Raw genomic sequence first — 21,674 nt, 5'->3', positions numbered from 1 at the left:
AGTTATTGCATTATTTGCTGACTATTTTACTTTCTGTCACTGCTGCATATGTTTTAGTTATTGCATTATTTGCTGACTATTTTACTTTCTGTCACTGCTGCATATGTTTTAGTTATTGCATTATTTGCTGACTATTTTACTTTCTGTCACTGCTGCATATGTTTTAGTTATTGCATTATTTGCTGACTATTTTACTTTCTGTCACTGCTGCATATGTTTTAGTTATTGCATTATTTGCTGACTATTTTACTTTCTGTCACTGCTGCATATGTTTTAGTTATTGCATTATTTGCTGACTATTTTACTTTCTGTCACTGCTGCATATGTTTTAACTGCTACATTTTCTGTTGTCATATCTCTTGGTTCCTTCGTCACATTAACATCCATCCTCAGCACTTCTGAAAAAGTTATTTACCAACTAACCCCATGAAACAGCAGAACTGTCACCTGGATCTTCCTGCTTGATTACTTTAAACAGAACATAATCTGCAAGCCCTCCCTACACCAGTCTTGTAATCTGCACCACTTCAACAGACTCAGTTGCTTCCTTTTCCATGAAGCAGCTAAATGCTGCTCATTTAAACCATTCACCACACAGGAATCTTTGTTACATTCTGAAGCTCCATGTCAAACATATTTTTTCCAGATTCTCACTTTCCACCTTCAAACTCTCCATACTTTTTCTCTCCTCCCCCATGCTGCTTCTTCCCATAGGCCTCTTTTTTGTTGGTGTAGGAGACATCCTGTATCACATAGCAGATCCAAAGAGTAGAGGAAGATTCCAGATGCCCTGGTCAAAATTTCCACTTGTAGTAGAGACACCATCTTTGGACACCCCTGAAAATAGGGCATTAGCCAAGTGGGACTAACACAGTCAAAAAAGAATAAAGAAATTAATTAATATGTAAATAAATAAACATGCAAACATGTGATCTAAATGTGTGTGTGTGTGTGTGTGTGTGTGTGTGTGTGTGTGTGTGTGTGTGTGTGTGTGTGTGTGTGTGTGTGTGTGTGTGTGTGTGTGTGTGTGTGTGTGTGTGTGTGTGTGTGTATGTGTGTATAGATATATATAGATGTACCTTCATTTATCGAATTTACACTTCACCGGATGTGAATTTGTTGAGACCACTATCCCAAAAATCCACTTCTCTGAAAGTACACTTTACTGAGAATATTTTTATTGCAATCTAAGCTACATAAGTGTTGCTGCCTTAGAAGTATAAATGTAAGGTACTTTTGAACTCAGCCGTACACCAACTTTCAACATGGCGAATGTGATGTGCGGCTCACCTGATATTATTTAATGCAACAGAAAAAATGCAAAGAGGAAGAGACATTGTTTTAATGTTTACCACTGTGCAAAATCTATCTGATTTAAGTAAAGTAGGCATTTGGTTAATGGATGGAACATATATTACAAGAGAAAGAGTTGGCAGACAATTATACACTATACATGCTTTGGTGAAATAAGGAGTGTATAGTCAATTTGTACCTTTAATGTATTGTTTAATGAGTAAAAAGTCATTAAAATCGTACAACTTTATGTGGCATTGTTTGATTGATTTGTTAAGTACCAATGGTTTTGCTTGTAATGCCAGCTACATTTTGTGTGATTTTGAAATAGCAGCAGTAAAAGGTATATAATTGAATGTGAATGGTGCTATTTGCAAAGGATGCTTTTGTTACTTCAGACAAAATTTGTGGAGAAAGGTGCAAGCCCTCGGTCTAGCTGTTTTTTTATAATTCCTCCATAAGTTTTCAATTGTCAGTGAAAAAAACCTGCAGTGTTAGCATTTTTAGAAGAATGAGGGGTGATTCCTACATTTCAAATCTTACATGAAAGTTTCCTGTGGAAGGGAAGGAACTGCTGAAGTATTTTACAGAATGGTATGTTTTGAATAAACTGAGAACATTCACTACACGCTCTACATCTTCTGTATGATTTCCACCTTTGATCCCCATATAATTTTGGAATTTATCTTTATTGCATGAGGTATGCCTTCCTAGGACTCAGAATTCAGTAGAGGCTTGGTACAGGAGGTTTAAGTGTTTAACAGGGAAATATGTCACAGACCTATATACTGTAATGTCAGCAATTGTCCTGGAACAGAATTGTGTTGTTAAAATATGATTGAGGATGTGTGCCACTTGTCCTCCATCTCCTAAGAAATAGAAATTAATTAAACAGCAAAAGCAATTTCAATTTATTTTTGAACATAAAACATAAATAAACCTGTATAGAATATGTTAGAGCTATTGCAATTTTATTGAAGATGTGAACACCAAGTTTGTCAGAAATGTTTATTACTATTTCACTTTCACTTATCATGTTTGGATGGCATTTGGGAGAGGGACTTTGTATTCCACTATCATGTATTACTTTTAGAGAGTGGTATATCACATCTGCAAAGTTTATTTTCCATATTTTGAGTCTCAGTCAAGTGTACTTTTGGAGAACTGGATTTTCGGCATAATGGTCTCGAGGAATTCACATTTGGTGAAGTGTAAATTCGATAAATAAAGGTAGACCCATATATATATATATATATATATATATATATATATATATATATATATATATATTTTTTTTTTAATTTAATTACCGGGTTGGTCTGACTGGGCACTCAGGTACCCGTTTTCAGCAGAGACCCGGGAAGAAAAGCTCCACGTACATGACAATCATAAAAATACAAAAGCTCCACTTACATGATAAAAATACAAAAGTCAGAGATGAGAACAAATCAATAGAGTAAACAATACAAAAAGCAATATACATACATATATATATATATATATATATATATACACACACACACACACACACACACACACACACACACACACACACACACACACACACACACACACACACAGACACACACACAAACACACACAAAACACATTGAAACACAGACAAGTCTTCCTTAATCTCAGCTGCTCCTGATTGAACAGAACATCAGTTATTGTGCAAATTATAATCTCATTTCACCTGACAATGAATGTAGTCAGTCCATAATGCCAGAAAATTCATTTTCTACATTTGCAGCTCCCTGCTGCAAGATTTCTTGCCCTATTAACTTTTTCAATGAGGTTAGGGAGTATTTTAAAAGTGTCTCAATTGTCTACTGCCTACTGTATTACAGCCAGTGCTCATTAGTCTAGGGGGTGTTTAGAGAGATGGAAGCTCCCCAACCTCACACACACACACACACACACACACACACACACACACACACACACACACACACACACACACACACACACACACACAACTGAGACCACATATACATCAACATATACTCACATATGCAGCCACACACCTACACATATGCACACAACCCTACCATTATCTGTCCACAAAACTCTCTGGCATTTACCGTTACTGTGATCCTTCCCATTGAAACTAATGTGTAAACATGAACATTTGACTGTGTGAATTAACATAGGTAGTGGTGATGAATTATGCAGTTGAATAGCTCTTTCTCTTTTTATCAATGTCCATTAGATGTATTTGCTTCTGCAACCAGTGATGGTTATAATAAACCATGGCCATGGTTTCACTACTATGAAAAATAAAGAATCAGCTAGGTAACAATATATGGGGTATCACAACTGAATATTCATTGGCTACCATTTTATCCATTGAATGGATAACAGTAAAAGTAATGATGTGTGGATTTTCAAATGTAGTGACTTCATACTGTGATTACTATCATGGCATTAAAAGCATTAAATTGCTTCTGGAGTTGAAATGAAGTATAACTGACCTTTTAACAATACTACTAAATGAATGTATTTGAAACATGAGACATTTTATAGAAACAATCTACGACTTCAGTCATTCCGTTGTGAGTCATTTTGCTCAATTTACTTATCATAACTTGTTTTATTCTGTTTGGTGTTTGGTCCCCATCACTCCTTTTCCTGCAGAGGGGCCTAAATATTTATGGATCATCTCTGAGACTTTAGGACAATGCAACTTTTGGTTAGGTTATCAAAATACACTTTATTACATGTTGTTGTCAATATTTACTTTTATTTGGTGATATCCTTTTTGTTAATCTGATATGTGATCCCAACTAACTTCATGGTCAGTTATCAGCAAAATCCAGAAGCTATAAGGGCAAACATGAATGGAATATATGTTGACTAGTGTACTAATACTGTTTGAGCTTTCTTTGTCAATGTACATGAATACAAATATTTTTCAGTGTTAAAAATATCTTCCTTTGTGCAAGCTGATGAAGCTGTACTTTATGTTCTAATTTGTTTATGTTTCTTATTTCTAGTTTTCTCAAAACTTTGGATACTGATGGCACTACCACTTCTGCTGATAAAATCCATATAAGGTTGAGAGCATTGCAGCAAAACTTATTGATGAAACATTTATTCTTTTTTTTCCCTCAAAATTAAAATGTATAACACTTGTCATGATTTCATTTTTATACTCTGGTGTTCAGTGTAATCAATTTTAACAATGTGCAATGACAGACGACAAGTATCATAACAACTGAGGAGTATGTGTTGGCGCATGTCAAAATAACATTCTGCTGTTGGTAATATTAAATAGAAACCGCTCATATGTCTGCAACAATAACAAGGAAACAGATTATATGCAGCACATTTGGTTAAGTTGTACAGATTCTGGCAAATAATGCATGTTTTTTTTCCTAAAAATATACCTAGTAGAATAAATATGAAATGCATTACAGCAACAATATTAGATTGCAAGACAATGGACTCACACAGATAACAGACATCATAAAGACAATGCAAAACAGGACCAAATCAAAACAAAGTATGGAATTGTTTACAATGCACAACAAAGACTCATTTGAAAAAAGCAGAAGTAAATCTGTAATGTAATGAAGAATTTAAAATGAAGTAAATCATTTACGACAAAAGGAAGATACATAACCCATCATACTTATTTTGATAATGTATTTTAATAGTTACTTGTTGCAATCAATGCATTAAAGAACATTTGATGATTAACAACATTATTAAATGTGAACCAACAGCTGGGCATGGCCTTCACATTGCAGAACCTGTTGAAACCAAAGTTGATTATATATACTACGTTAACTGTATAATTTATTGCTTTATTCTCTATTAAATAACTTGTTTTCTTTGCAACATTTCTTGCTGTATGTGTTTTTCATGTCATTTTGCAAATCACTCCTAGAACGAAAAAGCTAAGATGCTCAAATGATCATAATTAGATGCAGAAAATAGACCTAAAATAATTTTCATAGCATTGCTTCATATATATTTGCTAGGCATGTGACACAGATTACCACTGAAGAGATTAACCCAATTATCAGATTGTCCAAAAACACTGTCTTATTAAGCAGCTTGCTCAGAATCCAACAATAAGCAAATGGAGGTCGATGGAATAAAACCCCAAACTACAGGAAATATGCTGTTATCAGCTCATTTCTTTAATCCTGTGCATTAACTGCTGGAAAAGATGCTGGGCTTGCATTAGATGTGAACTCAGGGCCATCTGTACCCTAAGTAAGAATCATACCCTTAGAACAACAAGCCATTTTATTAACAATAAACACATATTTAGCCATGCCATAATGATCTCAGAAATTGGAAAGACAGAAAATACAGGTGAACCTTTATGCTGTCAGTTTTTGTACAGAGCAGAGTAGATCATATTACTTCATAAGGAAAGCGTTTTGCATTGTGGGCTTCCTTCATATGTTTGATTTAAAACTAATTTTTATCATTTGCTCATGTATGTAAACTCAGTACATTGTACTCACATTGCTGTATGCTCACTGTGTGTATTGATATGTGGGCTTGAAATGTGTTAAGTATTTAATATGAGGTGGTAGTATCTCATGGAATGAATAAGAAGTATTATGTTTTAAAGGGCTGGCCACTTCTATGTTGTAAAAACCTTGGAATGATATATTAAATTAAGGTTGGGTATAGAATGCTATGTATTCCCACAATAATATATACATGTAATGGACATTAATGTTTATTATTAGTGCATTGCCACTGCACATAACTCACTTACTTCCAGGTACATACATTTAGATCACCCCTATACCTGTTCAAGAATGCAAGAGAAATGCAAGAGGAGCATTTGTGTTTAAAGTGGTTTGTCTTCAAGGGGGTGGGGACTCTAGTGAGCACAGATGAGATAACTACTTAGACTAAAAGCTCCATGAAATCACTCAAGGACTTGAATGAAAACAAATCCCAGCTGTCATGAAGGAGTTCATGGCGACACAGGAATAACAAGTTTATCTTCTATTTAGAAAACTAAAAGATGCACTGTGGGTGTTGACATGATCAAAGCTACAGAGAACCAAAACAACTGGAGCCAACAAACCTTAGACAAAGAGTTCCGAACTTGGAAGATGAGATGACTAGCAAAAATATGACAAACCTAGAATGCAGCTGTAATGGCAGAATTTACAGTTAGATGACATAGAAAACAAATTCTATAGGCAGAATAACCACATTATATGGTTCCTGGGAAGGTTGGAAGAGGGAGAACTGAGAAGTTTCCCATAAACAGTGATATAGTTTCAATCTGGCCATGGAACAAAGACAGTATATGTATACCTTGTGAGCAGAAGACCAGAAGACAGGTTCATAGTTTCATAGGTTCATGGGTTGGTACTAGGCTATCGGCCTTAGGGCCTATACAAAACTATCCATAACAATTCCCTGGCTATTTCTTCCCACACTATTTACTTCCCTGGACCCCTGTCTAGCAGGATGGCTGACGTGATCAAGGTTCCTTTTGAAGAGGGCCAAAGAGGCACTCTGCTTGACATGTATGGGCAGTCTATTCCAGAGTCTGGGGAGTCTCTGGGTCAGGAACTTATCCCTCCAGCATGTTTTGTTTATTGTGATGACAAGATTTAGATCCCTGGAGCATGTGGCTCTGAGGGATTGGGATTTCTTTACGTGTAGCATGTCCAACAGCTCTGGGTTTGACATGGCCTTGTATGTTAAGCAGAGATCACCTCTGAGTAGACGATATGTGACAGAGTATAGCTGGAGATTTTTAAGGCGGTCATCATAGGGCATCTGCTTTAGGCCTGTGTTCTAGTTGTTGCAGATGTCTTGAGAGGTACATACCAAATGGGGTGTTCTATTCTATAATGTGTTTAATGAGGGATGAGTACAGTGGGACAATGACCTCCTTTTTTCTGGATGAAAAGCCCTTAGTGATGAGGTGTGCCACATAGAAGGATTTCTTGACTGTTGTGGTAATGTGGTTATCGAAGGTGAGACCACTGTCCACCTGTGTCCCTAAGTCTCTTATCATACGTTCGGTGTTTAGTGTACTGCTACCTATGTGGTCATTCATCTTGGTATTGAGCTTGAGCCCATGGTTCACCAAGATGCTTCCTTATATGTATGCACTTGTTCAATGTTGCATATTTAGAACCATTCATTTACAAGCAATGTTTATCAAAGTTGTTGAAAATCTTTCTAACCAACTTTTTAAAAAGTAGACAATGATTATTTGGCAGTTTGAGTGGAAAGCTATAGCATAAATGTATTTATTGTTTGCCTTATCAGTGGAGTTGTGGAATAAAGCTCTGTTTATGGCCCAGATGAACCAAGTTCAAAAAGCAAATCAGACATCTGATAGCAGGGAAGGTAGGATGAATATGCTCCATCCATCCAAAACCCCTTTTTCCCATGGGGTCAGGTTGTCAGTTCAACAGTGATAATTATCTAGAACTAAGGTTTACACTGCCAGGTAGCTAGCCTTGTCATGTTAGTTCTTCAACACTTTGCACAAATGTGACCAATATAATGTCTCCAGTCCACCTACTAGTCATCTTTGGAATCACATGGCCAATTTAGAGTGTCCAGTCCACCTACTACACATCTTTGGAATGTGGGAGGAAACCCACATGAACACAATGAGTACATGCAGATTCCGCACAGAATGCTCCTCAGCTGAGAATCAAACCAGGGAACCTCTTGCTGTCAGACAACAACAGTACCCACTGCACTACTGTGCCACCTGTAGAATGAATGTGCTCATCCTGAGGAAAAGGGTCTATGGGTCTTGGACTGTATATGACCACTGTTCCACTAAAGAACATGGCTTTGCAGGAAATGTGGAGATAGGATAGTGGTGTTGGCAAGTTCAAGGAAGGTATGGGTGTTACCACTCAAGCCAATGATGGTATTTCTTATAATGGGTGTATAGATAAAGCACATGTGCACATGGCATTGGGCATAGGTGGTCCTTGCAATGAAGATGGTGTCTGCATCACTACCAGAGATGGGATTAAACTAAATGCAATGTTTTCATTGCTGAAATTATTGTCAAGAGTATAGAACCCCATGTGGCTTCCTGGATGTCAGCATTCCCTTGGTAATGCTCATCCTAGGAGATATAATAAGTTCCCACCACTGAAAAATGAACAAGATCAAGTCTGATCAGGAAGGGCTTGACTGCAGATAAGAAAAAGATAGGGAAAAGGGAAAATAACCAAAGAACCATAGACTGTGTATCTTATCAGCTTGGCCCTAAGTTGGAAAGGAGGCTAATTTCAGTTCCAGACTCAGAAGGAGTTCACTGAAATTTAAGCAGAGATAGCAAGACGTAGGTTAGCCCTTTATAAACAGCATAGAGATTCAAATTCAATGAGGTATATCGAGAGGGAGGAAAATCAAAGACTTCCCAGGAAGTGGGCTTGAGATCATTAAGAATGGCATCAGCGGGAAGACTGTTTGTGGAGAAAAGAGCCCAGAGTGGGAACATCTTAAAATAATGACCATTAGGGGGAAGAAGGGAATGTGTATAAAAATAAATAACTATCTACAAGGGCAAAAGCAGCACTGAGAATGGAAAGGTGCAAGCAAGGAAACTAGTAAATAGACAGAGATACCAATGAGGCTGAGGAATTTATCAAGAAAAGGACTAGCAGGGGATCATGAAAAAAGAAAGCTAGATAGAAGTAGAAGTGGAGAAAGTAGGATAGATATAGGCGTGCAATAATGCATTCATTTCCTGAGTTCTGCAGGAGTGCAGCAGAACACAAGACGGAAAAAACAGAATATTAGACAGTAAAAAGAATGGAAATTTAAAAAAAAATGAGACAATGGACTGAAGATAGGAAATGAAATGCTATCATTTGAAATGGAGAAAATGGACAAAGTGGCAGGAAAATACAGTTTCAATTACTTCAACTATTTAAATCGAACCATGCAGAGGGGTAGATTAAGCAATTTCCTCTTAAATAAGGGGCCCAGGAGGAAGTAATGTGTGGAGTAGTTTATAAAATGGGGGTTTAGTGCTTTAGTGATCCTTTTTATTGGCAAATGAAAAGAAAATTCTATATTGATGCAGCCATGGGGAATACAATGCCATGACCTGCCACAAAGGTCTCACAGTACTTTTTTTTTTTGTTAAACTTTATTTAAAGTATGAATATTATGGTGAAATACTAATTACAGAAAATTACATGTGGGATGTTTTATACTTAATGGTGATTTTGTAATCACCAGTAATCTGCCATATTGTAATGTACTAGAAAAGGGAATATGAAGAATGCAGTATGAAGCAGATGAGAGTGATAAGGGAAAGAGACTAATTCAAGTAGAGGACAAAATGTGCGTGTGAAAAGTAAGAGGTAAGGGAATGATGATGAAACTAAACATGGAATTAGGAGACAACAGGTCTAAGGCAATATGTCATTCAGGTAGGAAAGACTTGCAGAGCCTAAAAGTAAAACAAGACATACTTCTAGTGAAGAAAAAAATAAGGCAGAAAACCCCCCAGAAATAAGTGATTCTGGAAAGATGCATATCAGATTGCATCATGGTTAAAGTAGCAGTAGAGCTATAAAAAAAATTAAGTGGCAGAGAGAATGGTTTGGAGATGGAAATCCCACAAATGGACAGTGCAGGAGTCAAAGGATGTACGGAGGAAGTTAAATGAAACAGTAAGAGAAAACAAAATGAACAGAAAGAAGGTAAGTGAAGACTGGTCAGACAGAACAAAAGCAGCACCAAGGGGCATGAGTACAGGGAACTAGGCAAAGCAGTCGGCTCAAGAGGTAAACTGGCTGTAAAGTGCTACAGCAAGGATACAAAACAAAATATGGGAAGAGAGAGAGGAGAAAAGAAAAAGGATGTTAGCAAATAGGAACTGATAATAAAGACAGAAAGAAAGTAATGGAGATGGTTGCTGGTTTTGGAAGTAGTAGGAGGCAATAGGGAAATCTACAGCTAATGGTATATCCAGAAATTAGAAAATAGGAAAAGAAAGCATGTAACTTGTAAGTGTGATGAACAGGTTTAAAATCTTTAAATATTGCACTGTTTTTACCAATTTAAGTAATGCAGTTGGTCTGAATCCCAACTCTGTCCCACAATATGTTGGATGTAGGTGATATGTATTGATAACCATACAATTGCCAACAAATGTTTTTGTCACACGGTTATTGGCCTTAATAGCTTATGGAAAATATTCACTATTGTCTTGGGTTATAAGAAACACATGCCACTGTCATGTAAGCTTTACTGTTTCAGCTAGAAAAGAAGGTCAAGACCAGTGACTCCCTAGAGTTTCATTGACCAGACTTTAGTAACTAAGACTTAAACTTTTCTAATGCAAACATACAATGTGTCTTAGCAGAGGTCACCGATACCTTTCCTGTGGTAATAATGCCACCCCTACTGCATTCTTGGTATGCAACTACCAGTCTGATAACTAATAAAAAAACATCATTTCAGTTACTGATCACTGTTCCAATGTGCAAATGAACACTCTGCATAATAACTAATGGCCAAAGATTCTCCATTCAAAAAGAGAGGATACCAACAGTCACCTCAATAACATAAGCAAAACCACATTAGTAAAATACGATAACAGCCAGAAGCTTTTATGAATCAACAGATAAAAACACTTTTATTACTATAAAGACATAATTATACATGAAAAATATTATTGCATTTGCACAAGGGGAAAAAATTAAACATGTCATACAACTAGACCATTGGCAGAATAGCTTCTAATTGTATCTGGTGCCATTGTTTTAAATTATTTCTGGAAAAGAGCTAAGTCTCTAGAAGAAAATAAAGTCCAACTTGTCTATAAGCCAAGAATCTTCACTTTAGCTATCTTAACATATTACAATTTCTTTAATCTGATTAACAGTCCTGAACAAAAAGAAACAAAGGGGCAATAACCATGCCAGTTCAGTTCACTACCCAGAAGTTAGAGAGATATGAATCACAAACAGTATTTGTTTTTCATTTTAAGTCAGCCACGAGAATACATAGATAGTTCTTTTCCATATTGAGGTATTTCAACTTGTCAAGAAGCGAGTATGTTTAACAACAGTAAATAATTACATATTACAGTAAACAATTCAGTGTTACCAAAAGTTTATATATCTAATGAAATTCACAACTGTTTTTACTTTTAAATTCAAGAAAACATATGTCATATGACATTTTTCTCACTCTTCTAAATCAAAACAGAATTTTCTTGAGAAACCTCCTTAAGAAAGATAAGTTGTGAGAAAGTTTATTTCCATAGTTACAGCACACAATTCCAATTCTTAGAAGTCATTGTACATTTTTATAACAAGGCAAATCCTTTTATAATCTCTCCAGCATTCTACCTTAGTATTTAACTGTACTGTACTGTTTTGATTGGCTATTGGATCCCTGTATTTATAGGTGTTGTACTAGCTGTGTATAATATAGGTTAGCAATAAACATGTCTCCAAACCCTTGAGATATTGCTCAGACTTCAAGAACTTGGATGGGGAATAGTTGCTGTGACCTCATCAACTGAAGAGTCTGACTGAGATTCACTTAGATCAGTGTTCCAGAAGATACTCCTTTAATTTCTCCAGTGACTCATTGCAAATATTAAGTACCAATGGCACTCTATTGTCTGTTTACCATGAATATATTAGAGCTTATTTTGTTTTTTTGGATGACATTTTTATTGTCTGGAAGGGTCATTTAGATGTTATTGATGAATTTATGAATTACATCAATGGTACCACAATTCTTTTATATTTAGTCACAGTGTGGGAGTATCTGATATGCATTTTCTAGATGTCTACATTTTTAAGGATAGGGTTAACAGAAGATATGTATTAAGTGACTTTACAGGAAAGAACACTTTTCTAATTCCTATTTGCATTTTGATAGTAACCATCCTTATTTCCAGAAAAAGAATATAGTAAACTGCCAGATGGTGCAAGCAGCCTGTATGACTATCAGGAGGGAAGATTTAATGAATTTGTTAAACTACATAGAAGGATTAATTATAGCTACAGGCTACTCCAGAGACTTTATTGAGGTCACCAAAAAGGAGATATTATGGGGATGGGGAAATAAATATCTCCCCCTTTTGAGCCCTAGTGTTAATGATGCAGGTTTGGAATACCAAGTGAATTCTGGACATATGAATACAGAATTATTGTTTGTGTTAAATTATAATGCTGACACAAGGATGGTGCAGGATATAATTTGTAAATATTGGGAGTTCTTTGATAGTATGCCAAATAGTTTAAAATTATTTTCAAGATCATTAAAGTTTAGTTATAAAAGGGGCCCCAGTATGACAACTATCCTAGAATTTGGTCAGACGTCTACTGGTATGATAGGTGGACATAAAACAGGTACCTTCAAGTGTGGTTCTTGTTCCCAGTGCCCGTTTATTATAAATTCCTCAGAAATGGACATTTGGGATAATAGGTATAAGTTAAAATAAAATGGGTACTTTAACTATTTCTCCAAAAGGGTGGCATATTTAGCTTATTGCACAACATGTTGGCCCTACTATTTTGGAAAGATGGGGAGGAGACTGAAACAGAGGGTATATGAGAACTTATATGATATTAATAAAAAGAAGGATAGCAATGCCTTGTATAGGCATACAGTTAGTTGTGCTCAAGCTAAATTTAAGTTCTTGTGGATGGAACAAGTTGGATCATTGGGGGGGGGGTGACTGGGAAACCACTTTGGAATATCATGAGTTAATATGGCAGATATGCTTGGAAGCATAACCCCCCCCCCCCCGGTTTGAATGACCATGTATCCCTTGCTTCAGCCATAAAAAGAAAGACTGCTAAGTTGTGATAGGTTTTGGTATACTATTCAATAATTATATATTTTTTTCTATACACAAAAAGTACTTTTTTACATACACAGAGTTGTTTTTAGAATTGAATCAATATATATTTGTTTGCATATAAAATTTTGCATTGTTGGGTTGTGCACTTCCATTTTTTCGCGTTAGCCAGTTTTGCCTTATTCATTTTGTTATTTTGTGCTATATTTTATTATCATTTTCTGGCCTTATGTATTGTTTTATTCTCTAATTAATGGATGAATTAATGATGGAAGGGTATTGCATTGTAAAGTCAATCATTCATCATTTTATTAATATGTTAACCAATGGAACGTGGAATGAGTGTATTTAATATGGGTTTGGAAGTGGGGTATTTGTTCTGATGAAGTTCCATTTTGATATGGAACGAAAGCACTCAATCTAAAACTGAAGTTTTAAATATTTGCCTTGATCATTACTTTTTTAGTGGGGTTTCCTTTATTGACTTTCCTTCTGCCTTACCGAGTTTAGCTGTTGCTTTGCTGTTGTTACTAGGTGGACTCTATCCCCGGGATTCATGAAGCTCGGCGCAAGGCCGGCATTAGGCCTGCACTGACCATGTGGTGTGTAGATGGCACAGTAGTGCTGTAAGCATATTAATGAAGGCATGGTGCCACCACAGCCATGTGCGTAGGAAACAAGCGCGAGTGCATGGGGCGTGTCGAGGTGCAGCAGGGGGGTGTGGAAATGTTGGCTGTCAACGTGCAACCTAAAATGCTGAATATTACAGTCTGCCTGCAATAGTAATCACACCTGTAAGTGTCTGTGGATACTGAAATGTATGCAAAGAAAGCAGGACAGGTCTTGCAAACACAAGAAGCAAACACAAATGCACGTCAGCAAATATCGAGTCTCCATTCCTCGAACAAATGACAATTAAAACTGTGTGCCCGTAGTCTAATGCAGTGTACATAGTTATACCAAGTGAAAGTGAAATGTATCATGTTAATGCACCAACAATAGCCACGTCTAGCGCAATGGTCAGGGTGACCACCTGTCCCACATTGTGAGGGATAATACACAGCTGGGCAGTTGTGTCCATACTGACACCATTGAAAGTGTAAAATGTCCTGCGACCGTATGACATAACTATGTCCTACATCGCATGTAATAGTCACGTACAATAGTAATATCCACATGTAACATACCACGTCACAAGAAGTAGAATAAGCAAGTATACGAAACAGATGGAGCATATAAACTGCCACAACAATAAGCCAACATGTAGGCATAAACCAAAAGTAGTATCCATTTTACTGACCGTGGGTATGTGTTGTCCTGTAGAATCCAGTTTGTTTCCGGAAAATATCCCACGCTGGCAATAGGAAAAGGTGGTAACCCTACCAATGGTCAGAGCAGTCGGGCAGAAATCCACCCATATGTGGTCCAAGCTGTTTTTGTCAGGATGTGTAAAGGTTGAATGGGTATTACCCGGGTGTACCCACCATGTCATGAAAGATATGTACTGGCGTGTATCTATGTGCGGGATGTATAGCATGTGGAAGGTGAAACATGCCATGGTAGTCCTCACACCCATACAGGTACCTAGCATGTATGCAAATGCGGTCCTTTGACCATGCCATGGGCTATCAACCAAAGATGGGATGGATGGAATGTCTGGGATATGTGTGTGGGGGTGATGGGTAATGTTAAAATCCACAAAGGCGAGACTGCGTTGGATGCACAATAGGTAAACTGGAGGTGTATGCATGAGTAGCGTGTGAATCAGAAAGAAATACATAGAACAAGCATACACATCTGCAATACAACCTGACAGGCCATACTGTAGAACACAATCACACAAACATGTGAATATTAAAATGTGCGATACACATGTACAGGAAGGTCACCGGCACATACCCACAGAATGCTCTGGACAGAACTGGGCCATCCAAATGTAACACACCTGGATGCATAATTGAATACCCATCATCCCCTCTACAGCACACAACCCACCCCCATTCATGAGCGTCCACCAAATCCAGCCATACTCGGGCTACTAGCTTGGCGCAGCCATAGCTACACATACTGACCACTACTCATATGTAGTAGGCAATGTCACCCTAGGCAGTGTCAGGATTGCAAACTATGTATCCCTTGCATCTAAAACCCTAACACATTTTTGTAAATCCAAAAGAATGGATGGGTATTTCCTTGTTCAATTTTTGGATATCCCTCATGGGATACGTATCCTATGTAAACAGCAGACTTGGTATGACGACACAATGTCCACTCCTGTAGACATCTGGACAGAAGTTGTATGTGCAGTAGTGTTGTACAAAACTGTACAGCCTCCAGATGGTCATGCAGAACCTACTACCCAGGATCAAACACCTGGCCCTGATACACATCTCCCCACAAGAATTATCGAGTGAATATATTGTACACAGTCGCATAATGGCACTTGGAAATAGGGTGATTAAGGCGCTGACATAAGCAGGGTACCTCCCGACCCACTGTGTGAGGGACAGTCACTGTTTGGGTAGGTGTGTCCTGTCCATGAATGATACAATGGCAAATGTCCTGTGATTGTAGGAAATAACTATGTACCATGCGTCATGTAACAGTTGCCTAAATCAGTTATTTCTGGAAGTAAAGTACGTAAATCGTACAAGAAACAGAAGCAGCAACTATAGTGCTATAGGAATAGGCTGTCATCTAGGTAAATAATGAATGTTCTAAACCCCGTACTGACCGTGGGTATGTGATGGCCTAAACAATCTGGTGTGTCCAGCATATTCCATCCTGGACATATGAAAATGTGGCAACCCTACCAATGGTCAGAGCATTCGCAGAATAACTGGCTAGCCTCTGAATAACCCACAAAGCCAGCAACCTCTGGAGGAAAGGCATTGAATGACACTTGAATGACCAATGACAAGAGTAATAGATGCATTTAACCACATAAAACAAGTATTAATACATATGCACTGAATCTGTCAACACGTTTAACGTTAATCGTATTAATATTGTAGAAGTGTCCGTGATTGTCCCTGAATTTTCATTGTCTTGTCCCTGTCACTATTACAGAGGTCTGTACACATATGCACACCAGCCAACTGTCACAGTTGTAGACAGTACTATTGCATACCTGTAGTGAAGTTATAAGTGATGCCCAGAATAATATTCATCATGTATGTGAATGAAATAGTCAAATATGAATGGAAACACCAGTGGAAACACCCCCACCCTGTATTATGTAGTGGAACCACCCCCCACACCATATTATGTAGTGCCAACATAATAATCTGGTCAGAGGTGTCCAAACCCCTGTGACTGTAAACACAGGTAGAATGTTAACATTGGGACCAATGTCATCCATGTGCTAAGTCTGACATTAGAACAGGGTCAGGGAAGTTCTGTTCACCAGTCGGACAAGCCTAAACCCGAATAACCACATGAACACCCTGACAATCAAACACGCGTATGTGCCAGGACTATAAGCTTTGGAATTCTGAATATCCTTGGAGTGAATAAACATGCAGCACAGGTCCAGAGCAGTAGGAAATAGGGAATGTTGTATGTGTAGTACCATGGTTTTCCCAGCAGGAGAATGGATGCCTGCTGTGTAAGTGAAGCAGTGAGGCATATGTTAGTGTAGCTGTGAACCATGGGTATACATATAAATGAAGCTGAACACCAATAGTGTAGTGGTTATAGCATCCGCCTAATGTAAATGCATTCCCGGTTCAAGTACGACTATAGCACATATCACTTTCTTGTGTAATTAATGCCTCTGTGCTGTAAAGCCAACATTTAAACACGTAAAGGACAACATATGTTTTGCATGGGGACGTTAACCAGATTCCATCAATGTGGAATTGTCATAATGAATAAGGCACACCTAAGCACAAAGAAGTGGCAGTAAACATATGTAATTCACAATAAGGATATGCAAGTGCACCTGCGTGTGTGTAAGCAGCTCCCAGCATAAGAAAAGTATGTTGTTTTGTTCAGATGTATGTGTAGATATATAGATGTGTGTATAGATATAAATCCACAGACAGAAATCAAAGAAATACATGAAATGAAAAACTATTTTAAATATATATATATATATATATATATATATATATATATATATATAATGAACACCGAAAGGAGAAAGCATACACAAGGGTTGTGAAAGGAATCTAGAGCAACTAAGGTATTATACAGTGCTTGCAGCGTATGTCAGATAAAGCTGCCCATGAGTGAGCAGAGCAACGCTATTCACACCAGAGGCAGAGTTATACCAGTGGGCATAATATCATTGAACTGCTACGTCAACATTACACACAGACAGAATGTAGTTCATGTTGTGACCACCTACACTTGTAACCCGCAAATGGCCGTAATCCATAACACCAGGAAAGGCACGTATGTGCAAATAATAAATGAGGCAGTACAAAATGTGTGTAGTGCCCCTAACGCTCTGGAAAGGGCAATGTGTAAAGGTGTGTCATGGCTGTGATATCATGTGGATAATGGCTGTAATGCATAGAAACTCAACACGGGTGGGTTGGAGGAACCATGGCTATGCCATTATGGATACATGAGTGCCAGGGTTGGTTGCACCAGTTCCAATGGAGCAGCCCGTGTAGGTCAGCTAGTAAGTAGGTGCGATTCTTAGCTAGAGCATCATCTGCGTGGAGACATGTGTGAATGGGCGTACCATCATTGAAGGTTGCGCATCAGAGCTGGCAACTATGCACGTAAAAGTCTATCAGCCATTCATTAGTGGACCGGAGTTTTGCTGTGGCAACCCCTAACCGAGAAAAGCCGAAAGACACAACAACATGCAGACATCAATATGTTGACGTACATTCTCTGTAACACATGCACTCCATTTATTGACATAAATAATATGCATGTGCACAGACAAATACAGTATCAGGCATACTAGGCTGTGCAGACGAGAAATAGGTCAAATGACACTGTATCACATCACACTTAGCAGCGGTACTCCATACATGAACAAAGTGCGACATCTGTCTGCTGTATAACGTGCTATATACCGAGTACAAGTTAACCGGAGTGAAGTGTCGGTGTCATAATAACTAAGGCAATAGTATGCTGTTGAAGCAGAGATAAACCCAATATGCATGTGTAAGTGTGTTTGTACAGGAAATGTATTGGTCAACGGACATACAGATGTGTGTGTGTGTGTGTGTGTGTGTGTGTGTGTGTGTGTGTGTGTGTGTGTGTGTGTGTGTGTGTGTGTATGTATATATATATATATATATTTATATATATAGATATATATATATATAGATATTTATTATATATATATATATATATATATATATATATATATATATATAGATATATATATATATATATATATATATATATATATATATATATATATATATAGATATATATATATATATATATATATATAGAGAGAGAGAGAGAGAGAGATACACGTACAACATTCATTGATATATATATACATACACAAATTAAATATATATTTTTATTGTAGATATACACATGTACAGAACTAGTTTACTGTACAGCAAGCTATTACAGGTAACATATGTTCAGTCTGGGCATATGTTACTGGGATGTCCAATAAACAAACGTTTACCCCCCACACCACCCAGCTAGGTCAGTCAGACATACAGACATGCAAGAAAGGTAAATACACCACTGCTTTACAAACCACTAGCAGGAAAGTACCAGTGGGAGAGGTATGCAAGGTCTACACTTTAAACATGGATAACATGGTCCCTTGCGGGACACCAAAAATTTACCATACAGGCAGCCTATGGTCATTCAGGTGTGCAGGATGTAGATGTACACGGAACAGTAGGATGTGCAAGTGTGATAACACATGGGTTGACAAAACGGACGACATGTGTCCTGAGACGGGGAGAGTGGGCAGTGTGTAGGGATTTGTTCATACCCCAGTTGCGCTCACAGTAGGTATTTGTTATGAGTGCTGTAGAGGGGTGTCAGGTAGGTGAATCATGGGTATGCAATAATGGGTCTACGTGTGCAGGTGTTGGTTGGCAGAGATGTAGTAGGCACGCCCAGTGGAAGTAATTAATATTCCTATGTGGGCATTGCTGATGCTCATAACTCCCAAATAGGAAGAGCATATCTAATGGATAGTCTGTAATCCATTTGGGGAACACATAGGGACTATATCAGTGACCTGTACCCAATTATGATGGACGTCCGTGATTACGAGTCAGAATATAACAGTCCTAATTAAACCGTGCCAGAACTAGTGATATTAGATATAATGACTGACACCATATACATATATATATATATATATATATATATATACATATATATATATATATATATATATATATATATATATATATATATATATATATATAATATATGCAGACACACACACAGACACACAGAAATATAAATATATTTTATATATATATATATATATATATATATATATATATATATATATATATATACATATAGGTCTATATATATATATATATATATATATATATATATATATATATATGAAGCAAATAGTTCCAACCCAAACGATGAAAGAATGTAAAAAACAGTTACCCAACTGGAGGAGATAACAGCAAATTAAAACGCTGCTCCCGTTTATTGAATCCAGGAGAACAAATGACGTTCAGCGGTGTTGCTGCAAATAATAAATCCAACTGCCAAAAATACCATAAATCCAACGTATTGGCAAGCAATAAAAGATGCTAGTAAGATGTTAAAACCACAACACTTTATTTCGTAAGCGCTTTCACGGACTTCTCCGCTTCCTCAGACGTTAGTAACAGGACGTGACATCATGGGTCCTTTTATAAAGGATCCTCTAGACATTTAAAGGCAAAACGCTTAATAAACGTACAAAGATTCTAAAAGTAATAAAAACATTAAAACTAATCAATTAAACATATCATTACAGATCCCTTTAAGTATATCATACTGGAGCATAATGTGGATTAAGCTAGATATATTAAATTTATTGCACGTAAAATTAAATGAACTCCTATGTATCCAAAGATATCCTTTTGGGCACGTTTTGGATACATAGGAGTTCATTTAATTTTACGTGCAATAAAGCTTATATCTAACAATGTCCAGTATGATATACTTAAAGGGATCTGTAATGATATGTTAAATTGATTAGTTTTAATGTTTTTATTACTTTTAGAATCTGTGTACGTTTATTGCCGCGTTTTAAATGTCTGAAGATCCTTTATAAAAGGACCCATGATGTCACGCGTCTGTTAATAACGCCTGAGGAAGTCGTAAATAAAGTGTTGTGGTTTTAACATCTCACTAGCATCTTTTATCGCTTGCCAATACGTTGGATTTATTGTGTTTTTGGCAGTTGGATTTATTATTTGCAGCAACACCGTTGAACGTCATTTGTTTCCCTGGATTTAATAAACGGGAGCAGCGTTTTATCTTGCTGTTATCTCCTCCAGTTGGGTAACTGTTTTTACATATATATATATATATATATATATATATATATATATATATATATATATATATTACTGTAGATATGTTACTGTAGATATACAGACCGGGCATATGCTACTGGGATGTCCAACAAACAAACGTTTACCTCCCACACCGCCCAGCTAGGCCGGTCAGACATACAAATCCACAGTAAAGGTAAATACACCTCTGCTTTCAAAACCACCGACAGGAAAGTACCGGTGTGAGAGAACTGCAAAGTCTACACTTTAAACATGGATAATGGGGTCCCTTGCGGGACACCAAAAATTCACTTTACAAGCGAACCCATAATAATCGATGTGACCAGGATGTAGCTGTACATAGAACAGTAGGCTGTGCAAGTGTAATAACACATGGGTTGAGAAAACTTGCGACATGTGTCCCGAGATGGAGAGAGTGTGCATTGTGTAGAGGTGTGTTCATACCCCAGCTGCGCTCACAGTAAGTATGAGTTATGGGTGCTGTAGAGGGGTGTCATGTAGGGGAAACATGGGTATGCAATAATGGGCCTAAGTGTGCAGGCATTGGTTGGCAGACATGTAGTAGGCATGCTCAGTGGAAGTAATTAATATTCCTATGTGGGCATTGCTGATGCTCATAGCTCCCAAACATGAAGAGCATATCTACTGGATTGTCCGTAAGCCATTTGGGGAACACACAGGGACTATATCAATACCCTGTACCCAATTATTATGGATGTCCGTGATTAGGAATCAGAATATAACAGTCCTAACTAAACCCTTCCAGAACTACTGATAGTAGGTCAACAGCTGGCAGACTACACGTAATGACTGACAACATATATATATATATATATATATATATATATATATATATATATATATATATATATATAGGTTCATAGGTTCATAGGTTCATAGGTTCATACTAGGCTATCTGCCCTAGGGCATTTATAAGCCTAGACAGAATGTGTTTGGCTTTCGCCACCCATTTTAAATTAATTTTGCTATGCCCTTTTTCGAGGTTAGTATACTGTGCCTCTGTCTAACAGTGACACAGAAGTGATACCCGGGGTAAACCTACGATCTCCCATCCACTCATCAAGATTCCTCTTGAAGAGAGTCAA

General features: G+C 37.3%; 1 protein-coding gene across 1 annotated transcript in view; it reads left to right on the top strand.

Annotated features, from left to right (window-relative positions):
• The window catches only part of LOC122814049 (pancreatic secretory granule membrane major glycoprotein GP2-like), a 217,973-nt gene extending 212,835 nt beyond the window's left edge, over positions 1-5,138 (top strand). Inside the window, exon 11 of the mRNA XM_044086655.1 lies at positions 4,290-5,138. Within this exon, the coding sequence (XP_043942590.1) occupies positions 4,290-4,348 (59 nt within the window). The 3' untranslated portion in view covers positions 4,349-5,138. The remainder of the gene's footprint in view (positions 1-4,289) is intronic.
• The last annotated feature ends 16,536 nt before the right edge of the window (positions 5,139-21,674 follow it).

The sequence above is a fragment of the Protopterus annectens genome, chromosome 1.part1 (assembly GCF_019279795.1).
Source record: "Protopterus annectens isolate FY-2018-M chromosome 1.part1, PAN1.0, whole genome shotgun sequence".
Lineage (NCBI taxonomy): Eukaryota > Metazoa > Chordata > Ceratodontiformes > Protopteridae > Protopterus > Protopterus annectens.
This window is presented reverse-complemented; position numbering and strand designations above follow the sequence as displayed.